Consider the following 23,110-nt stretch of genomic DNA (forward strand, 5'->3'; position numbering starts at 1 on the left):
CAGTGGCTTAAAGGAGCTTAGGGCAGATGATCTAACTGGGCTTCCTGGCCTCCCTGTTTGAAATATACCTATTGATGTGTTTAGGGCTCTTATTAAAAGGAATGATGCTGACCTTCTTCTCTCTCCTTGGTTTCTTCAGAAAGTCATTTAACAATGCCTTTTTTCCTTTTAATTTAGTTACAGATAAGCACCAATTCAAACCCGAACACATGCTGTACAGATTCAGATATGATGATGGAACATACTATCCCAGAAATGAGATGCAGGATGTCATCTCCAAGGTACAGAATAAAATAGTTGCTATTATTGGAAAGAGCACATCAGAAACTGAGATTCTGCTTGAAAAGTAATGTAAGATTTGCTGGGATAAACAACATCCCCTCACTGTTACCAATCTATATTTATGTGAATCAAATTCAGTTTTTCATTTGTAAGCTTTTGGTTAAATTTTACACATTTTAAACACAAAATTACAGTTTACTATTATGTAGTTATCGTTGCTATTCAGTGGTTTAATATGCAGGATGCTTTGCTTGTGTTTCTGGGTAATCCTGAAGCTGAGGTTCAGTCTGGTTTTTTTTCAGTCCCTTCTCATAGATATGAAGATATATGTAGGAAACTGCTCCCAGATTTCTCTAAAATCTGAGTGTCCTTTGTTAGTGTCCTAACTAGGCAGTAGTTAGGACACTAATCTATAGTCACATAGATGTTTAGACATAATAGGTTATACTACCCATCTATGTTACTGGCAACAATGAAAAGATTGATCAAACTTTCCTTTAAACTCATTAATATTCAAATTTGTCATGATTTGGAGTCAGTAGAAAATGTCTGCATTTGGGTATTACACTGCAGTATAATTTAATTTTTGCTGCAGTTTAATTTAATTTTTGCTCCACTTGTTAATATGAAGTGCATCTAGAGGAATCTACAATACTGAACTCCCAGGCAGAGCAAAGTAGGGTGGAATCTAATTTGACACAACTTTTAGTCCTTATACTTGCATATTGTAAACATAATTGCTTTTTGATAGTTTCCTAAGTAATACTAATGTGTTTTTATTTTTTAAAATACAATTTTCCGATGGTAGTTTCTTAAACTACTGCAGATGTATAATTTATTTGCTTTTAATAGAAAACATTTCTAATATTTAAATCTTTTTGCATTTTTAAAATTGATTAGTTATAATTCTAATTTGTAAGCAAAGTATTGATGCATATAATGAAATGCAGTGGTTTTTACTGTAATTACACAGCTGTGTGTAGAATAGCAACCACTGTTTGGGACAGCCTTAATGCGTGGAAATGTTGATTTATTTTTTGTGTGCTTTTCTTTCTAAGTATTTCAAACCTTCAGAATTTTTTAATCCTACCTTAAAGCTAATCTGTTTTGCATGTGTCTCAGTAAGCTTAGGTTAGATAGGAAATGTGTTCATTCTCATAATTTATTCATCAATATTGTTATTGGGGAACATTGTTTTGGCACATGAAAATACATAGAAATTGGAACAGATCTTTTTAATATGAAAATGAAATCCACTAACAGCATTCAGACTTCCTTACTATGTCCCTGCCTCTTGTCTGTGTGAGTGTGTTGTTGACTCACCACCTCTTTCTCTTTAACAGGGTGTACGACTGTACTGTCGCCTTCACAGTCTCTTTACCCCAGTAATTAGGTGAGTGCAATTGGGAAATCCTGGGGGAGTCATTTGGAAGCAGTAGATCTGAAGATACTGTGTTTGAATGTAGGAACCTAACCCATCCTTTCAAGATTGGTCTTTTGAGAGCAATCAGATAAGATTGAAATGCTGTCAAGACAAAAAGCATAACCGAACCACTAAATGGCTGCCAACTCTGCTCAATATAACTTTTTAATGGACTTCTAGAGCCTCCTAGGTCCTGATGGATATGCTTATATGCTTACTGTATATATTAGTGCACTCCTTTACTAATGCACCATTACCTCATTAGAATAGTCCCAGAGCGACACACCTGCCTTCATACTCCATTGACAATATCACCCAAATAAGTTGTGATCAACCTCCTCATTTCTGTCCACAAGAAAAGCTTCATTTACTAGTTTTTTCCTCCAGAGAAAACTCCTCAACCATTAAGTGCTCAGTTCATGCTTGCACTAACTTGGTTATAAATGACAAGTATTTTTCTTTTTCTTCTGAGCTTTTGTTTGATTTTGAAAAATTGTTTTGTGTTATTTTGAACAGGGATAAAGACTATCACTTGAGAACCTACAAATCTGTGGTTATGGCAAACAAATTCATAGATTGGTTGATTGCCCAGGCAAGTAGACACCTTTGGATTTATGTATGTTTTCATTTAAATTCTGACTTCAAAGCTAGTGATATATCAAGAACAACATACAAACACTTTATGTAGTGTAATCCTCTTAAACCAGTAAAGCAACAGAAATCAGCTGTCATCAGCTATGCTTTTCATTGCTATAGTGCTAATCTTTCTGATCTGAAATTGAATTGAAATGTTTTGATGGCACTTAGCTTTGTGATTCAGCATATAACACTGTCCAGGCTTAAAATGAAATGAAATGAGAAACTCTAAATTACTAACTAGATGAGCAAAAGTCAGTACCGATTTGTTGCCATCAATTCTGTTTCATTTTAAATGAACAAGAAACAAACATGATGTCCTGCTCACTCTGTCAACATGCACTAGTTCCATAAAATAAAAGTTTAAACTTTGATGCTTATAGGTTCTATTACGTTCAGTTTTTATGGAAAATGCAGCCTTGCTGAAGCTTTTTCCTATTTATTTGTAATTATAGAATGTTATAGCATATAAAAGTCCCTTCCAACCCAAACTGCTCCCTCATTCTATGATAAACATGTATATACTGTTTTTTATATGTGTATATATATTTATACACTTGAAATGTATACATAGAGGTGGTGGTGGCAAATGTAATCTACAGTAATTGCCATCCCTGTGGGATGATGCCATTGTGCATGGCTTCCATTTTGCTAATATTTTAAAATACATTTTAAACATGTACTGTGTTTTAACAGGGGGATTGCCGGACCAGGGAGGAAGCTATGATATTTGGTGTAGCTCTTTGTGATAATGGGTTTATGCACCATGGTAAGTAAATACATTCTCTACAAGTTATGCTTACTTTCTGTTTAATGTTATCTGCACAGTTGGAAGGAAATGCAGGGGCTGATAAAGATATTACAGAACAGATGGAAAGTTCTTCTATTGTATCACTAAAGAGATTGATGCTACAGTCTTCAAGGAAAAAAATAGCTACTGTATACTCTGAAAACTATATCCAATTTTATAGCATGTGCTGTGGAATTAATCCGCTAAAGGATTTAGTGGGGGCAGTTTTATTAGTCACTTTGCAAGAAATGTCTTAAGAAAGTAATGCTTGTTGGCACTGATGAGACAATAAAAAAATCATGTAGGAGAGAAATGTGAGATTTTGGGGGGAATTAATAAGATGTGAAGGATCATGGCTTCAAAAAAGTGGGAGAAAGCGGATTGGATAAAAATGACAAAATCATAAGGATAGTAAAGAACAAAGAAGGAAGAGGAGACCAGAGATATGTGCAGCACCAAAATTAAGGTGAACAAGGACCCATTTAATACCATCAGAGGGAAGATTTCAGTGGAAGGATTGAAGTAGCAGGTCATTCACTGAAATGAAAAGAGGAAAAAATACTTTTTATCTGTTTGTTTAGACAAAGGGTATGAACATACTCTCCTGTATTGTTCATCCTTTTTCCTTTGACTTTTGAACTCACAAACTGCATCTACTGGCTGTTCTGCTTGCTTCTACATCCCTAGCAAACCTGTTTATAATTCTAAATCCAGCATGCTCCACTGTCTGGAGAATGGCAGAACTTGGTGGTGAGCATCTTCAGCAGCTGTCCAGCAGAACTTTTCAAAATCATGTTTTAAAATCCCTTTTAGGAAGAAACCTTGTGGTTAGTATTTTCACTAAAATGATTTCAGGCTAATACATCTTTCTCAGCTTGGTGGAATCTAGATGTTTTAGTTGAAAACATGAGCTTAGTGATACCTGTCTCTCTGTAATGAATCCACGTAACAAGTGTTGTCTATGTTAAAAGATTTCCCTAGATTCACACACACAAACAATAGTTTACTAGCATTCAATATGTGTATGCATGTTGAGTATTTAATGGTTCATGAAAGACATGATATTCAAAAGTTGAAAAGAAAATCAAGATTAATATGTCTGGGTTTCTGTCATACAGTGTTAGAGAAAAGTGAATTTAAAGATGAACCACTGCTGTTCCGTTTTTATGCGGATGAAGAAATGGAAGGATCAAATATGAAGCACAGACTCATGAAACATGATCTGAAAGTAGTGGAAAATGTCATAGCCAAGTCATTACTGGTGAGTGAAACACCATCACTGTGTGCTTTGATGAATAAAAAAATTGGTCATAATGGCAATATATTAGGACAGTTTATTGTTATTTAATCAAGACATACTTGAGTTTTATTGATGCCTTTCTGAACAATATTTTAAAAATTATTTTACAGATTAATTCTAATGAAGGAACCTATGGTTTTGGTTTAGAAGATAAAAATAAGGTGCCAATTATTAAAGTGGTGGAGAAAGGTTCAAATGCTGAGGTATGGAATATTATAAATTATCTTCCCTGTTTTATTTACTTCATCACAGATGTATGTTTTGTACATCATGTAGGAAAGGCTAAAGTGGTAGGTGACAGTGAGCACTTACTAAGAAAGTTGTACCTATGAGTTTTTTCCCTTTTTCCTTTTTTAAAATTTGTTTGTTTTTGTTTGTTTGTTTTCTTTTTAGCTTTTTATTTTTATTTAAAATATTGTTTTGACCATATTTTGACACTTATTTTCTGCTCAGCTAAATTGTCATATTGATTGATATTATAAAAGTTGTCATTTTATTTTTATGCATTTTATAATATTCCAGTAATGACATTAATCATAATTGAAATCAGCATTATTGGTAGAATATGAAATGGATATAGAGCTAGTCTGTGAGTTGCAGTTGACATATTTCGTAGTAAAGGATGTATCAAGCTTTAGATAAAATCTGGGATTTGAGACCCTGAATAAAAAAAGTACAGCCTTCCTGTAGCATTGCTTTAGGTTCTCTTTGGGTTAATTAATGTTCTACTGAGCAGCATGGGAGTCTCTGTATATGTAAAGATAAAGTATGTGATGCTCTTTCATTATTAGAGAAAAATTTCAAGGCTTTCTAAATCTCATGGTGGAGTATAAATTTAAATTATAAATAGACACAGCAAATGATTAATATAATTCAGCCACAGAGCTAAATGATCTGATTTCTATCAGTCAGGTTCTGCCATATTCTCAGATGGCACCAGGGCTTTGCCCATACCCTGAGCCACTCTTTGTACTCCTGTAGTTCTACTGTAATGGTGTTTTTCATGTTAGACCAAAGTTTAAAAACTCTTTACTTTGGAGCTTAGCGAATATTCACTTACTAAAATATTAGTTGGGTCTTTATGAAAAGAAGCTTTAGTTCCTTTGGAAAATGGTGGATGAAAAATTAAGTACTGTCATAAAATAAATGGCTCAGTCAAAGCTGTTGTGTTAATTACTAAAAAAATGAACTGATATTGTAATACTGTCACAAAATCTTGATTAATACCAGGTCTTGTAATTAGCTCTCTTCAGAATGAGTGCTTACCCTTCACATGAATTTAACCAGTTTTAGAAACATTTTGTGATGTAAGTCCCTTGTGCATGGTTTGTATGTGAAGGAGTCATAAAGAATGTAAAGAAAATGTGAATGTCATTTTTTCTATTGGGGTTGCATGCCAGCAGAGGAAAACATAATGTTAGTAGTTATAAAAGCAAACAAGTACACAACTGTTGTTATTTTCTAGATGGCAGGCTTGGAAGTTGGGAAGAAAATCTTTGCCATTAACGGTGACCTGGTTTTCCTGCGACCCTTCAGTGAAGTGGATTGCTTCCTGAAAGCCTGTTTAAACAGCAGAAAGCCCCTGAGGGTTCTTGTGAGCACCAAACCTCGAGAGTAAGTTGTCATTCCTTTGGGAAGTTTTACAAACAACAATTGAAGGGAATTTTCAGATCAGTGGAACTTCAGAGAGCGCTACTGTAAAGAGGTTTTAGATGCTGTGTCTGATCTGACTTTGCAAAGTCAAGCAATTTGATTTGCCTTGATTTTGTTTTATCCTATTTGTGAGTCAGCAAAAGAATCACATGAGTGCTTTTGATCTTCAGCTCTGCCACTTTAAGTACATGCAGGTACTGCAAGTTTAAATGAAATTTCATGGACTATATGGTCAGTTTTGATCACTTATCTCTGGCTGTGTGTATTAAACAAATTCCTGCGTCTGGGGATCAGTTGCTGGTTTGTCATTGTCAGACTCTGTGGTCCCATGGGCCCCTTCAGCTGGTGTGTTGGTTGTGTAAACAGCAGGAGGAAGTAAACAGCTCCTCATCTTTGTCAAACAGATGCATTTCTGTACACAGTTTTGCCCATTCCTCCCTAAACACGAGTTTTGTTACGCAAAAGAAATACAAAGCGGGGCCTAATAATTGGGTTCGCTAAGTATGTAAATGAGCATAAGTCTATTCGTAAAGTTAATGCAGTTTTTGCTAGGTTATACATAACACATAAGAAGGAGACTAAGAAAAATTTATCAGAAGTAATTTTTTATTCAAAATCCACAGAATAAAGAGGTGCCATTCTCTGTTACCATGCAGCATACAGAGTGCCTTGCTCAGGAATGGCTCTGGTTAAGTGGCAGATTGAAGATCTATTTCTCCTCTTGATAAGCAAAGGTGTCTTGAGAAGTAAAATGGCACCCAAAACAAGAAAAATAAATAAGGCATAAAGATGCTTATCTGGACTGATACTGCAACACATGTTCCCACCCCCAAACAAATGAAAATAACAAAATTAAAAATCCCCAGACCACAAGATAGCAGAAAGCATAAAAGCATCTTGGCCTTTCTTTAATGCAAATCTTGATTTAATTTCTGACTCAACTTGTAGGTAAATTTCAAGGTTGAGAGAGATGGTCTAGTGAATTTAGAGTTCACAGAAGTCAAATTTGTTTCTCGTTTTCCCTGCTTTTTGTCAGCAGCTGCTGCTAGCACAACTGAGTTCACAGAAGACAATTCTCTCCTGAATTCTTAGCCTAAACTGCCAGTGATGATCTTTCATAGTTATTTGCATCATCTCAAAGCAGTTTCAGAATGCAATCAAATAGATAGTACCAATAGTGAATATATGAGTACATTAAATGATGTTATACTTAAAAAATGTTTCAAGTGAAAAATTATTTTTCTCTATATATTATTATATTTAAAAAATATAGACTTCAATGAAGTTTGGATCCCACCTCTGATGATAATCATTTCCAAATGCCTAGTATTATGTATACTAGAAAAAAAAAAGTACAAGAAATGATGCAATTCTCTTATTCAAAACTGCCTGTAAATCAAGTTTGCTACAGTCCAAATGTATTTTAAAATCACTTTTCAGCATCACTTTGAATTTGTTTGCTTTTGCAATGGGAAATGGAGCTTGGGGCAAAGATCCCTGCAATAATAGCAGAACTGGCTCTGGATGGAAAGGCTGCAAAGTTAAATCAGTGCACTGTTATGCATGACCTAACTAGGTCTGATAAGGGCTAATGCAGCTGTGTTGCTTTTTGTAGACCCTGAGCTGATATCACGAGAGTATGCTAGTTTACTTTGGGTGAGCTCAGGGCTTAATTTGAAGGAGTAGATGTGAATTTTGATTTTCAGAATTGTGTTTTTGTTGGTTAGATTTGTTGGTAAGTTTATTACAAGTCATGCGAACAGTGGATGATTCTTATTTTACAAAATTCAGTAGCTACTTTGTCGCTGCTCAGAAAACTCAACAAGGAGAGGCACAGGCTGCTGGGAGTGCCTGATGCCTCTTTCTGAGGATGGGGACTACAAGGAGTCATTTTGCAGAAAGCGTGCTGTGTTTGAGGAGCTGTGCTGCAGGTGGAGCTACAGGAAGAAGTGAACAGGCTATGCAGTGTTTGAGTGAATGAGCAAAAGAGAGATCACTTATTTTCAGCAATGCTAAAAAATTCCCAGGAGTCTTGAACCTCCATTGTGGTGAAGAAGCAGATGGACTCAGAGCCCTGCAGGGTAATTAGCCAGAGGACTGTTAGCTGGGGTCTGATGAAGATGGAGGCTGGAGGCACATCACAGCATGTACCACAAGGAGGTTCCTCTTTCTCTGAATTTGGCAAGTAGGACTGATACCTTTTACAACAGGTGTGGGGCTCTGGACCTAGAAGGCCAAACAACTGATGAGATGGGGCAAGATCCTTCTGGGATGGTGAGGCCTCCTGAAACAACACCACCTGCACCCTGCATCAAGACCTCCTCTGTTAACAGGAAAAGAAGGGAAGTTGTGATAGGAGACTCCCTTCTAAGGGGAGTGGAGGGGCTGATATGCCGACCTGACCCTACTCACAGGGAAGTCTGCAGTCTCCCAGGGCCTTGGATAAGGATTACTGGAAAACTATCCAGTCTGATTACACTCTGCTAATGATTGTTCAAACTGGCAGTGATGAAATAAAATGGAAGTCCAAGGGCAGTCAAAAAGACTACAGTGCCCTGGGATGATTGGTAGAGGGATCAGGAGCACGGTAGTTGGTTTTGTTGATTTTTTCAGTAACCAGGAATAATATCAATTGAATTAGGCAGACCCTTTAGGTCAATACATGGCTCCAGAGGTGGTGTCAGCAAAAAAATTTTGGGTTTGTTGACCACAGGATGATCTACTTGAACACCTTGTTTACTAATACCTGATGGGGTTCATTATTTCAGAGTGAAATTGTCTTTGCAGTTGTTGGGGTCCATCAGTGCTGGTCGCTTTTTAATCACCTCCTAAGGGCACAGGAGCAGGAAATTCCCAAACTGAGAAGTCAAACAGGTGAGGTAGAAAGCTGGCTTGGTTGAACAGGAATATTCTCTGGAAATAAAGCTAAAAAGGAAAGTTTATGCCCGGTGGAAACAACACCAAGTGACATGGGAAGAATGCAGAGATGCTGCTCACTGTTGCTGGGAGAAAATTCATGTGGCCAAAGGTCAACTGGAGTTGAAGCTGACCAGAAACATGGGGGCACAATAAGGAGTTTTTCAAGTATATTAATGCCAATAGGTAGTGTAAAAATAACATTGGCCTGTTAAAGCATGGTCACCTCACAGATGGGGACAGGGACAATGCAGAGGTGTTTAATTTATTCTTCACCTCCCTCTTTGACACATGGGTGGTGTTCCAAAGGAGGTCTTAGTGCCCTGAACTGGAGATCCATTACTGTGAGAATGATCAGCTCTCAGCCAACCCTGAAATAGTGTGAGATCTGATGCTTCAGTTGGAACTGTACAAATCTATGGGGCCTGATGAGGGTTATCCAAGAATCCTCCAAGGGCTAGCATGTCATTGTAAAGCCTCTCTTGATGATTTTTGAGCTGTCTTAGGAATCTGAAGAGGTGCCAGCTGACTGGAAGCTGGCAAACATCCCAATTTTCAAGAAGGGCAAGAAAAGAGGACCTGTCAGTCCTCTTCTGGAACTAAAGAAGAAGTTTAGTTCCAGAAGAAACTACAGGCCTGTCAGTCTCACTTCTGCACCTGACGAAGTTATGGAAAAGATTTTTCTGGGAGGTATTGAAAAACAGCTGAGAGACAACACAGTCATTGGTCACAGCCAGCACAGCTTCATGAGAGGAAAGTCCTATTTATCAAACAAAGTTTCCTTTTATGACAGGATACCTCACTGCAGTCTGCAACTTCCTGAAAAGGAGGGGTGGACACTGATCTTTTCTCCCTGGGGACCAGTGACAGAACCTGAGGGAAAGGCCTGTAATTCTGTCAGGGGAGTTTAGGTTGGATATTACAAAAATGTTCTTCACCCAGAGGGTGTTTGGGCACTGGAACAGGCTCCCCAGGGAAGTGGTCACAGCATCAGGCTGACAGAGTTCAAGAAGTTCTTGGACTGTGCTTGGGCACCTGCTGTGACTCTTGGGGTGTTTGTGAAAGGCCAGGAGTTGGACTTTGGTGTTCCTTGTGGGTCCCTTCCAACTCAACACAGTCTGTGAGTCTGTTAAAATGTAATATGGGTCTGAGTTCTGCCGTCTTCTACAGCTTCTCTGATCAGACCTGCTGTGATCTCTGGTCCCCAAGCTCTGTCCTCTTGGCTGGGAGAGACTGCCTGCCTTCCAGGGCTTTCAGTGTTGCTGTGCTATGGCAACTTACCTAAAGATCAGTCTGTTTGGGAGGAATTTTAAAGCTATGGTGGTGTTTTGATTATAATCAGCATATTCAATTTCCCTGTGAAATAGATTGTTTGCTGTCTTAGCTTGCCCTTATTTCTGATGTTAGTGGTACACAGTATTTGGAATATGAATGCTGCAAAATCTAAAAACTGATTTGAATAAAAGTGTGGAGTTTTACACCCTTGCAACCTACATGCTGCTGAATAACAAAAATGTTGCCTTTTGCTACATCCATGGTAAATCTTTGTTTGTATCAGGACAGTGAAGATTCCTGACTCTGCAGATGGACTTGGATTCCAAATCCGGGGTTTTGGCCCATCTGTTGTCCATGCTGTTGGGAGAGGTAAGCTATAAGAGCTGTCAGTGGTACTGCTAAGTAAATGTTTAATATCTAAATGACTTGGTTGAGATGAGTCAAAATTACGTCCAGTAATCCATCTTAGATTTTTTTCCCCCAAAGTAACAAACAATATTAAATAAACTCAAATGTAATTGTTTTGTGCACTTATACTCTGTAAGCTTGGATGCATCTTCCAACTGTCATTTAAAAATGTAGTTGTACCAATGTAGGAAAGTTAAGTTAAAGCTGTGCATTCTTTGCAGATTAAGGAGTAGCTGAAGGATGCAATGCAACTGCTTGTTGGGAACCTGTGTGTTAATTTGTTAGGTGGCTACGTGGTTCTGCAGTGTTCTGAAAACATTTTACTAAGAAATGTGCTTTTTACAAATCTTTTCAAGAGTGTTAATGGCTTTGTCTTAGTAATTGCAGATGGTTCATGTAAATACTATTTTGGGATGTGATTTTCAGACACTTGCTAACCTAACTCAATGTTTTTGAGCAGTGCATTTGTGCTAAAAGAAGTTGAGTTATTTCTTGCTGTCTCATGTTGCTTGTGGTAGAGCAGACTGTGTTTTCAGTTATTGTGGGACAGTTGTGTCTCATTCCCCCCTCCTGCTTTCGTAACTGAGGCATGAAAAGTGAACTGATCTGCAAAACAGCCAGATTTGAACAGAATTTGATGACATTTTTTCTAGGTTGTGGTGCCAGAAATTAGATTTTCAAAAGAAAGACTAATAAACTACAGACTTAGTAGCTGATGTGTTAATTATTTCTTCACCTGGATCTCAATTCAACTGCCTATCATTATTCATTAGGCACATACTTTATTCCAATTAGCCCCAACAATACGCAAATGCTTGTTTGTGTCATTTGCTAAACCTGGAAGATTTTAAGCATGTGCCTAAATAGTTTGCTGAATTGGGACCTTGGTGTTTTCTGAAGAGAGATTTGGATTTTTTTTTTTTTTTTAGATATTAAATAAGATCTATTTATATGTTTATTTTTAAGTCATTTGTGGGGGGGAGATTGCAATAGCTGGTAATAGTGTAATTTCCAATTACATTCTTTTATATTAGATTTTAAACACAGCTTTAATCTAATAGTGATAATTCTGAAAATGAGGGAAGCTCATGTATATTCTGTGAGTTCTTTCCTTGTCAGATATGCTCAGCTGGCAAGTCATGAAGTCGTGACAAGCTTTCTACTTGTCAGCCCTGCAGATTCAGTCTAGCCTATTCTTTCACAGCCCCTAGCTTCTGCAGCCCAGTCTGGCAGTCTCTAGGCAGTCGATTTTTACTTCCTTGGCACCTCTGTGGCAGTATCAAGAGACATTTGGAGACAAATGTTCAGGTAGCTGGAACTAAGATCATACTCCAGCAGGCTGTCTTTCAGGAGTGAGTTTGAATTGCAGTGAAAAGACCGGGAGACAGCTGCTCTTTTTGTAGTGCCTATTCAGTCACTAGTTTCCCAATGTGGTTATTCAATTGTGAAAATAAGTTATTGAACCAAATATTTTATGTAGTGTAAAGATAATGTTTTGTTTTGGTGTCATGTTTTGTGTGTCCCCCTGTCCCACCCTCTGATAATTTAATTTGAGATATTCTACTTAATTGTCTTTGAGATTTTGTTTTAAAGCTCTGAGGCCTCTTGCTATAATTGTGTTGATAGGGAAGATGGAAAAAGAACAATGTATTTGGAAATGTCTTTGGAATTTAGATATTTCACTTAATGATTAACATGATACTCTAGTATGCTCTTATGCTTTATGTATTGCCAGCAAAATTCTGTTTTGTATGTAAAATTGAAACACCTGAATTAAACAAGAAGCTCATAAGCTTGGGTCGTATAAAAATAGGCTAAGTTGTAATTAGTGACTTTCAAGCTAGAGCCATTTTATCCTTTTGAAGTCCTTTTTTTTGAGGTGAATTTTCCACATTTTCGTATTGCTAGTCAATGTTTGCTGTTTTATAAAGCAGCCTTTCGGAAATTGTCTGGTCTCTTTTATGGAAACATCTGCTGGCAAACTCCATTTTCTTGGCATCCAGCTGGTCTACAGAAGTACTCTGTGGTCAAGGGAAGTATGTAAGGATCAGTCAGACCAGGTTCTGATTTTTAAAAAAAGAGCTTTTTGGGACTGTAAGCTTAAAAGGAGATGTTTAGAAAAAGAAGTTTGCTAACTGTGTGGGTTTTTATTAATAGGAACAGTGGCAGCTGCAGCAGGTCTCCACCCTGGTCAGTGCATAATCAAAGTGAATGGAATTAATGTCAGCAAAGAGACTCATGCAAGTGTTATTGCTCATGTCACAGCCTGCAGGAAGTACAGGCGGCCAATGCAGGTATGTCTCATTTGGTGCTCTTGCACTTTTTCTTCTAGATTTCTATTTTTGGTCAAAGTAAACAGTGTGGTGTTAATCTCTGTGCACATATCTGCTGTGTTTGAGTGGGATGAGAGGAAGGAAGGGGTGAATAAAACTGAAGGAAAGCCAATTGAAGTATAAAAGTATAAAAGCTGAAGATTGCTCAATGGTGATGTTCAAAATCTGCTTAGTTTCTGCACTGAAATAAATATCATAGATAATTTTTATATGGTGTTTTTAAAGGGCTGTTTCAAGCATTTCTGCAGTCCAATACTGAAAGAATTTTGAGGTATAATCTCATCTTGATGGAGAGGGAATCACAGAGCTTTCTGCCTGCTCAGCAGCAGGAGAATGAAATACATAAAACTGATCTTCCAGAATTTTGTTACACTTCAGTACGCAGAGAGCAGAGTGCATATATTTCATCCATAAAAGAATCCCCATCGCATTTCAGTCTTGAGAATAAGTATATATTCAAGGACTCAAAATTTCCTTTTTTTAAATGCATGCAAATTTTGTTATCTTTGTCCTGTTAGTTAAGGAGAAAATCTCAGGCATCCAAGACACAAATTTAGGAAGAAAAACCAAACCAATCTGCATTCTATAATGTAATTTTCCAATTCTCTGCAAGTTTTTTCATAAACCGTGAACCAATATTATTAATTAACTTCACAAACTCTTCAAGTACGTGTTTACTGAGGAGAAAAATCCAATTAAAATTAAGAGTTGAATCCTTCTCCCACACCTACTGCAGAGTTATAAGAATTATATAGTTAGAACTGGGTCTTATAAATACAGTGTTTATGAAAATGTTCTTAGGATGTTTGTGTTTAAATGATAATACAGAATTTAAATTGTTACATGGCATATAGAGATCAAGCTCACCTGTTCTTTAAAGGAAGATGCACTCTATTAAAGAAAAAATGTCCTGTTCACTAGTACCAAAATTGGCTAGAATAAAAGATAAATTAAATTCATTATAGCAATTTTGTTCTCTCTGTGTGTAACCGCAGACTTCCTATGGATATTAGTGACATCCAAAAATAGTTGATTAATGTTGGCTGGTGTGAATGCCTGGACGTTAAAAAATTACTTTGGGTTTTTTAATCGACTTGTAAATTAACTTGATTTTTTTTCCTATACATAAGGGTTTTTTTAGTTTTAAAAAGTAGCTGATCATAATTCAGCAATTCACAGATAACTGGAGTTCCTTAGACAGGCAAGAAAAACTTCATTTAGGATGCAGTATTATCAAAAAAATATGTGAGAATTGTCTAGACTGAAGTAAATGGTAGTATTCCCACTGGTGAAAAGACAGCTAAAGTTAATTTCCTATTCAGCAATTTGGTGGGGTGCTTTTATTATTTTTGGAAAATGACTATGGATTTCTCCTATTTTGTAAGTACAGTGCACACAGCCTATAATTTAATTACCCAGAATATCGCAGTCTCTCCTGTAGTTCCCAATTAGATAATTGCAAGGGAATATTTTTCTGGTTCTTACATCTTTTACTTCTCAGGGTAAAAAGTCTTCCTAATTGCCTGGAGCATGAAGCTTCATTTCAGATTCCTTCAGTCAATAACTGCATAATTTCTGTTGGACAGTGTTTACCTTCTGTCTTGTCTGAATAAAGAAAATTGAGACCAGATTTTACTTCCTGGAATTTCAATTTCTTTGCAGTGATACTAATCGTGATGCGCCAGATTTATGCTTAGTTTGTTCTCCTGTAATGGTTTTGAAGAACATTTCTCTAAGTCATATTGCATTAGATTGGTTGTTAACTTTTGGAAAAGGGACTTCCAGGTTGAGAAGTGAGTATTTCCTATTAGAGATTGGCACAGCAGTCTCAGTGCTGCCAGGTATTGAGTAAGAGTCCATAACTCAGCACCAAGCTTTGAGGTGAACCTGAGAAGAAGTGTGGATTTCAGAAAGATTCTTGTTGATCAGCTTCTGCACAGGTGTCCTCCAGCAATCAACACAGACCTCTGAAAGTTAAGCTTTCTTGCTCAAATATTTCATGCCATTGAGCAGAAAGCAAGGCATAGATGAATTTAGGAAACCTAGAGAACACCATACCAATGGGGTAAAGAAAAAAGCTGATTGTTATATTTTAGCAAAGGATAACTGAATGTATTTGGCACTTTGCATGAACAGTTTAACATTCAGCCTAAATGTTTGCTGTCCTTGCTTAACTTCAAATTCTTCCATGAACTTCTTTTTGAATTCAAATTTGTCACAATCATGTCACTTATTCTGCTGTAGCTGTTGCAGAAGGAGCGATTAACTAACTGTTAAGCTTGTTTTGAAGTATAAAGGACAAAAAGTAATCTGGGGACACCATGCTTGATAGGACCTTTCACAAGGGTATGATGGACATGTGGCTGAGTTACAGACTGGGTAGAAGATGTAAGAAATACACGTGGCTTCTTCAAAGGTTGAATGACACTTATAAGCCACCAATGGTGTGCTCATGTGTCGCTCAGCCACAGAAGATGGTGGATTTTTGGAGCCTGTGGTTCTTTTCTTTTGCAGGGCTGTGAGGGGGTGCTAATCTGTGGGAAAAATGAAAAACATTTATTACTACACTAGTAAAATATTTGTAGTCAAGGCAGAAATAAGTAATGAAGGCTGTAGTATAGCTTCTTTGTGCCAGTGACACATGGTGAAGGATTAACTGGGCATTCTCTGTCATTGATTGATATTCCATAACTTTTGCTACCAGATTTGTGGATACACAGCAGATTTGGGAAAGCAGAAGTTGTTTTTTTCCCCATGATTTCTTGGAGAAAAATATTTTTCAATCTGCAATTTTATTTGAAATGTCTTAAATTATTTTCGACAGAGACATAAAAATTATGGATGTCATACTGTCACAGACTTCATACTGTCTCATGACAATATATGCCTTAATAAAAAATAACTTGCCAAAATTCTCTGGATTTTTTTTTAACTTATACCTTAAAAATAGTTGCCATCAGTTGCACTTTTTCTACCTATTTTTTGTCGTTTTTCTAGCAAGATTCTATACAGTGGGTTTACAACAGCATTGAAAGTGCACAGGAAGATCTTCAGAAAGCAAACACCAAACCCTCTGGAGATGATGGAGGTGATGCCTTTGACTGCAAAGTGGAAGGTATGTGATGCTTGTTTGATCTTGTTGCTGCTGAGAATGCTGTTATAATACAAGGAAAATGTAGGCATTGGGTTTGTTTGCAGATAGGAAATTTTGACCAGATCATAAGATGCGATTTACATAAGAATTTGGTTTTTTATATATTCTAAACATATAAATTTTACATGCTATTCTTTGAAAACCAGTATCTTTCCCATTTAGAGAAAATACTTCCATGAATACTTTGGGGAAAATCTGTTTAATTTCATTTGTAAGAAACCTAAACCAAGGCATTACCTGATTTATTTTCACCTCCAGTAATCATTTATGGCAAATTAGATACAGTAGTCATTACTGCATGGGAAATAAAAACACAACTATCCTTCAAATTATTTTCAGGCAATTAATGTTTAGATGAAACTGCATTCATCTGCAACTTGTAATTAAAGAGACAGTTAATACTCAAACTGTGCATTCATAAACGCAGTTATTGTGGTTTCATTTCTGAATGTTGACAGTTTTCATAGTGATTTTCTTCTACTTTATTTAGAAATACTCAGTTTTCCCTTTTTTGGGTCTTTCTTAATGTGTCTGGATTATAAATGAAATGGAATTAGCCCTCTTAAATAACTGGGTTTGTAAAGAAAGAGTACTGCCTGTTTTGCAGTCCAGTATTTTAACATCTACAAATCTACTGGTGTTCTGATTTTTATTTTGTTCAGCCTGGTTCTTTAATGAATGTATTTAAATAGAATGATCAGAACATACCTCTTTCTAGAATGTTTGCCTGTGTTCTTTATAGTTCATTCAATGTCCAGGACTTGTCAACTGATTTGTGTTACTTTATTTATTCTAGAGGTAATTGACAAATTTAACACCATGGCAATAATTGACGGGAAGAAGGATCATGTGAGTCTGACTGTTGACAATGTTCATCTGGAGTATGGAGTGGTTTATGAGTATGACAGCACAGCTGGAATAAAGTGCCATGTCTTGGAAAAAATGATTGAACCAAAGGGATTTTTCAGTTTGACTGCAAAGGTATGAAACATTTTTTGTATGTTAATATTTATTGTGTTTAATACCAGAGGAGAAACTTGTGGATTTTTTTACTCTTATGATTATATGTCTTTCATTTGGTACCTTATGATTGGTCACCCTTATCTCTCTGATGTTTTGAAGGATGATTGTGTGCTCAGGAGGCAAAAAGAGTTATGTTGTAATTATAAATTGAGCCTTTAAATGAAAAAAAAAAGTTAAAAGATCTTCAAAGTCTTCCATTCTTCCTGCCCCTCTCCCTTATTTCTTATTTATCAAATAGAATTTGAAATAAAGTCCAAGATCTACTGAAATATCTATAAAGGCTATACACTACCCTCATCTCTTAACATGCCTTTTAATTAGTTTTCTCTCGGCCTTATAGCAAGGCTTCAGTCTTTGCTGGGCAGTACAGCTTATCCTGTGCCCTATTTCCTAGCCTTTTTATGCAGAATATACAAGAGAATGGCACTCAGTTTTCTTTTAAGCTTTTTCAATGTGTTAGTATTCTGCCAAATTGAAGGTTTTCTATAAGTAATGAATGAATTAATTCAGCAGCTCTGCATAATGTGTGCTGATCAAGTAAATACAGCAGCTAATGTATTTCAGAGGAGTCATAGTGGTTACATTAGTAGGAAATTAGTAGTAAATCCATTATCAGACAATGTCATGAGAAGCCAAGCAAAAATACTTATGGGTATAACTTAGCAGGGAATAGATTTAAGAAAACCTCTTTGCATTCCATCCCAAGCTTCATTTATTGTTGTTGTGCACCATTTTCTGTAATGTTATCAGGCTTTTCAGCTTTAGTTAAAAGAGATAATTAGTAAGGCAAAATTTTAGTCAACTTAATTTCATAACATATTTTCTTGTTTTCATTATCTTAGATTCTTGAAGCACTGGCAAAAAGCGATGAACATTTTGTGCAGAATTGCAACAGCCTCAATTCCTTAAATGACGTGATCCCCACAGAACTTCAAAGTAAATTCAGTGTCATTTGCAGTGAGAAAATTGAGCATATCTACAGAAGAATCTCTAGCTATAAAAAGGTATGCCCTGCGTGTCCTAAGCTTGATTATATTTGTCTTTTAAGGAAGAAACAGGGGAATGTGGTACAGTTTGAATAACTCTTCAGTGTGTCAATGGCAGTGACAAAAATGTGGCTGGAAGTTTATTATTTTGAAGCATGAGTGCCTTAATTGAGTAATTGTATCAATTGTTTTCAAGCCATTCTCTTTATTATCCCTTTTTTAGACTTTGTGTAGTTTGTATTCTTTCTTGTTTGCTGTATTCAGTTGAAGAGACAATCAACTGCATATTTCCGTAAAAGGGCCGTCATTCTTGTAAATGCCTTAAACCAATACTCTAGTGAATTTGCAGATGTTAACCAAAAATATAGCAGTAGCAACAGAATTTTTTTTCTCTCTAGTGCAACTCAAATACCAGATTTTAACCCATTTATTCAACTTTTAGACCCTAGCATATCTGTTAAAAGTAGCATCTCTGTAATTTATTAGCTTCACTTGGTTTAATAAAACATAATAGCATGGAAAAATGCAGAAGGCGCTGATTTTCATATCTTGAGATCTTAATTAATGATATGTAAATGAATAAATAGCCCAGACTATGACCTCTAGTTGCTGTCTGTGCATTTCACTGTAGTTGTTTAACCAAGCAGGGCGCAAATGAATCAATCATTTCCCATTTTGTTAATGCAAACTCATTTTCTCATCCAGACCCCTAATTCCTCTCTCATGGAACCTAATTGTTGGTACGTGAATTACTTTGTAGTAGGCTCAAAATGACTGCAAAAAAAGTGGTTCTGCCCTGTCTTACCTCATTTGGGGATCTGAGTTGTGACGTTTAGAAACTGGTCTGTTCTAATAGCTTATACTTAAAATTTGAAAAGAGGGGGAAAAAGCAAAGGAAAAGGAAAGTGAATACAGGAGCTTCACACATTTGCAGAAGCTAAAAGACTAGATAATGATTTTTCCATTTTCAAAGGAAAGTAGGGAAAACTGTTAGGAATACCTGTAGGTCAGTAGTCAATAGGATGAAAGCCAAAAAGCAGCTTGTCAGACTTCTCAAGGTGCTCTCTAAAAAGAAATGGAATAAACTGAGTTGTGTCAATGGAGACATCACAAGAATCCTGATACTGTTAGCAAAAATCTGACCTCTCCATTGTTTGCCTGAATTACAAACCTCCATGTTTCCAATTTGGTTAAAATTCAAATTACCGTTAAAAAAAAAAAACAACAAAACAATTAGTTTTCATATTAACAGTTACAGTTCAAGTAACATGCAGGTGATTTATATGTTTTCTGTAGCTGAAAAATTTGACTGTGATATATAGCCTCTACAGAGGAGGCCAAGACAGTAAATCAAATTTTGTTGTGCTTGCTGGATGTGAAACAGCCTCAGGGGAGTTTTCATAGTTCTTACACTGTCTAGAAGTAGATATTCCCGATACAGACTGCACTTTAGATCTCATCTGCTCAAAAATCACTAGTTTCACAGCTTTTAATGACAATTAGTAATGCAGTGGATTTCAGGAATAGATGTGTCATTTTCTTGGCAAGGTAAAGGTAACCATAGTTACAGGAGACTTTCAGAGTGCCTGAGCCCAGCTTGGCTCCTGGTTTTACTGTGAAAGTTCTAATTCTATAAATAAAAATCTTGTGGATTTCTGCAGTTCCTACTATTATTATTATCAGAACATTTTGCTCCTAATAGACCTCGATCCAGTGCCATGAGTCCCAGATGTTTCTCAACACATATATGAGAAGAATCTTGGTCCTGACTTATGACCTGATTAAATCACAGCCAGTATTTGGTCTCTCTGGAGCAGGATGTGTGGGAGATTGAGATGTGAAATATGTACTGCTTGCAGAAATATTTTCATCATTGAATGTCCTTAGTAGCCTTCTTAACAATTTGTGCATTCTTCGGCCTTTGAACAACTCCATAATTGGATTTCTTGTAACCCTCCAGAACTTGTTGTGATCTAAAGATTTAAATGTAATTATCCCAGCAAGTGTTCATCAGGCTGAAGTAATATGACACTAAAATAAACAGAAATTTAAGTCCCAGTACAGAAACATCTCACTTTGCAGAAGGAATATGTCTTAATTCAACTGAAATGTTAGTAAAAAGTTGACTGATTTGAATTTTTAATGACATTCATTAGTGAAGAAACTTTGCAAGTTAACTTTGAAAATATTCTTATGCATGAACTGTGGTTCATAGCTAAAATAGGTCTGTGTAATATTTTGACTGGGGAGATATTGTGATTAAAACACTGATTACATCTTTCCAGAAAAAAAAATCTTCCCTGACAACAAACTGCACTGAAAATGACGCATATTGACAGAAATCCTACTTGTGACTGACAAATAAATCTCTTTTCCAATAGAAGAGCTTGATCAGATGACTTGATTCTGACATAGATGCAGTTGCTGAGTGTCCAGTTCTGTCCTCACCATTTTGGATTGACATCTTCTCATCTTAAAAACCAAAGAACTCCAAGGCTATTCAAAACACTGCACAGAATTTAAGATGTTAGAGTCAAGGAGAGGAGGCTAAGCACTGAATTAGAATTAGACCAAAAACTAAACAAAAATTAGACCAGAATTAGCCCAAAAATTAAACATAAAACATTCCTCATTGCTGAGCTGATATGCAGGGGGGAGAAGAGGTACTGGACTAGGAAAGTTTGCAAAATGTGTTTTTTGCAGTTTTTATGTACTAGTGCTTGTCAGCTTCCTAATGTCAGTCAAAATAGGAGAATGGTTGAGGTTGGACTGTACCTCTGCAGGTCTTGTCCAGCCAACCCTGCTTAAGCAGAGCCACCTAGTGATGGTCACCCAGGACCATCTTTGAGGAGGGAGATCTGACCTCTCTTCCCTGAACCTCTCCGATCAATTGGGCCAGTGCTCAATCACCCTCACAGCGCAAAAGTGTCTCCTGACATTTGGAGGAAAATCCTGTGTTTAAGTTTGGGCCCATTGCCTCTGTTCCTGGCACTGGACAGCACTGGAAAGAGCCTGGCTTTGTCCTCTTTGCCCCATTCCTGCAGGTATTCCTAGACATTGATGTGTTTCCCCCTGAGCTTTCTCTTCTCCAGCCTGGAGGGTCCCAGCTCTCTCAGCCTTTCCTCCAGTCCCTGAATCATCTCAGAGGGCTCACTTCCTCCACTGGGCTCTCTCCAATGTGCCCATGCCTATTTATGTGAAGCCCAGATTTGGACCCAGGACTTGAGGGGAGGCCTCCCTGGTGCTGAGGAGAAGAACAGGATCAGCTCCCTCCAGCCCCTGGCAATGCTTCTCCTAATGCAGGAGGATAAGATATATCTTATTAAAGAGGACTTCCTCCTTCCCAAATAGGAAATCCAGAATTCATACTTTCTGATTTTGTCTTTATTACAGCTTCAGACAAAAAATTTCATGGATTTTAGGAAAATGCTGGCTTGAAAACGTTGGCAGGAGCTTTTAAATGTCATGAGCAGTAGAGCAGTTTCAGACTTCCTCCTCAGAAAAACAATTGATTTTTTATTTTGTTCCATGGGAAATAAATTATATCTCTCTGTTACAAATGTATTTATATGTCTTAAAACATAATTTGCTTCAAAAAAACTACCCCTTAAAAGTGTAAAATGAAAAATATTTTTTCTTTCCCTTTTAGAGAAATGTGGAAATTATGGAGTCAAGATACCTTAAGTCAAGGATGACTGAAATATTTTAAGCTTTTATTTTCTAGTTAGGTACACAAGAATTGTTAGCTACATGCAGACACAAGAAGAGCTGATAATCAAAATTTGGTTTTATTTCTTCTAGTTTTCTAGAGTATTAAAAAACAGAGCTTGGCCCACCTTCAAACAAGCTAAGTCAAAGATTTCACCACTTCACAGCAGTGATTTCTGTCCAACCAATTGCCATATCAATGTGATGGAAGTGTCTTACCCTAAGACCTCAACTTCCCTTGGTAGTGCCTTTGGTGTTCAGCTGGACAGCAGAAAACATTCTTCCCACGAGAAGGAAAATAAAAACACTGATCAAGGTAAGTTAATTGAGCTTGAAAGAGCTACTTCCTGTGCTCCTGACAGAGAGTTTTAAAAGGTAGTAAGCTTAGTTTTATAGCCCAAATATTAAAATTGAGGAGAAATCTTTCTGAAATCACCCTTTTATGATTTTTGGTTTTATTTTACAGCATAATAATGGGTAGTCATAATTTCACAATAGCTTTTTCCTAAATAGCTTGACTTTGAAATGCAAATAAAATGCAAAATTAAATAAGTACGGGAATTTTAAACAGAAAAATATTTCAGTGTCTGTTAGGTATTTTACTAACTTCAAAATGTATGTTGAAGAAAAGATAGTGATGAAATCCCTTTGGATTATTCCCAGGTAAACTGAGTCCCATGATTTATGTCCAACATACCATTACTACTATGGCTGCCCCTTCAGGACAGTCTCTTGGCCAGCAGGAGGGCCATGGTCTGAGGTACCTCTTGAAAGAAGAAGACTTAGAAACACAAGACGTCTATCAAAAGTTGCTGTTCAAATTACAAGCTGCACTGAAAGAGGTGGAAACGTGTGTCTGCCAAATAGATGAGTAAGTAAATGTTACCATCTGGACTTGTCTTTAACTTTTCCATAGAAGAAAATGATAAATCTGGGCAGTGCTTTTGTGTAGCATAGGATTCAATGCTGACTTCAGACAGAATGGAAGTAAAGTAAAAAATTTAAGTGCAGCTAATGTTGTATTTTGATCTTTTTCGCAGCATGCCTGACTTTTTCCCCCACAGTTTGTAGGTTTCTTCCAGTTTGTAAATTTTCTTTAGAATGTGGCAAAGTTCATTAATTTGAAATGAGGAAAATATGAGGCACACAATGTCACCTACAATTTCACTAAAAATGGAAACAAAGGGCAGAGGTATAAAATGGCCTTTATTGAACTCTTCAGG

At 36.7% G+C, this 23,110-nt stretch overlaps 1 protein-coding gene across 2 annotated transcripts in view; it reads left to right on the plus strand.

Moving 5' to 3' along the window:
• Nucleotides 1-23,110, plus strand: part of PREX2 (phosphatidylinositol-3,4,5-trisphosphate dependent Rac exchange factor 2) — a 176,244-nt gene that overhangs the window by 79,752 nt on the left and 73,382 nt on the right. For both annotated transcript variants that reach the window (XM_064706194.1, XM_064706193.1), the window contains exons 13-26: nucleotides 178-281; nucleotides 1,626-1,675; nucleotides 2,222-2,297; nucleotides 3,038-3,110; nucleotides 4,250-4,392; nucleotides 4,542-4,634; nucleotides 5,897-6,045; nucleotides 10,559-10,644; nucleotides 12,841-12,977; nucleotides 16,014-16,131; nucleotides 16,967-17,151; nucleotides 18,036-18,197; nucleotides 21,981-22,203; nucleotides 22,551-22,758. In XM_064706194.1, the coding sequence (XP_064562264.1) occupies nucleotides 178-281; nucleotides 1,626-1,675; nucleotides 2,222-2,297; nucleotides 3,038-3,110; nucleotides 4,250-4,392; nucleotides 4,542-4,634; nucleotides 5,897-6,045; nucleotides 10,559-10,644; nucleotides 12,841-12,977; nucleotides 16,014-16,131; nucleotides 16,967-17,151; nucleotides 18,036-18,197; nucleotides 21,981-22,203; nucleotides 22,551-22,758 (1,807 nt within the window). The remainder of the gene's footprint in view (nucleotides 1-177; nucleotides 282-1,625; nucleotides 1,676-2,221; nucleotides 2,298-3,037; nucleotides 3,111-4,249; nucleotides 4,393-4,541; nucleotides 4,635-5,896; nucleotides 6,046-10,558; nucleotides 10,645-12,840; nucleotides 12,978-16,013; nucleotides 16,132-16,966; nucleotides 17,152-18,035; nucleotides 18,198-21,980; nucleotides 22,204-22,550; nucleotides 22,759-23,110) is intronic.

Source organism: Zonotrichia leucophrys, chromosome 2 (genome assembly GCF_028769735.1).
Source record: "Zonotrichia leucophrys gambelii isolate GWCS_2022_RI chromosome 2, RI_Zleu_2.0, whole genome shotgun sequence".
Lineage (NCBI taxonomy): Eukaryota > Metazoa > Chordata > Aves > Passeriformes > Passerellidae > Zonotrichia > Zonotrichia leucophrys.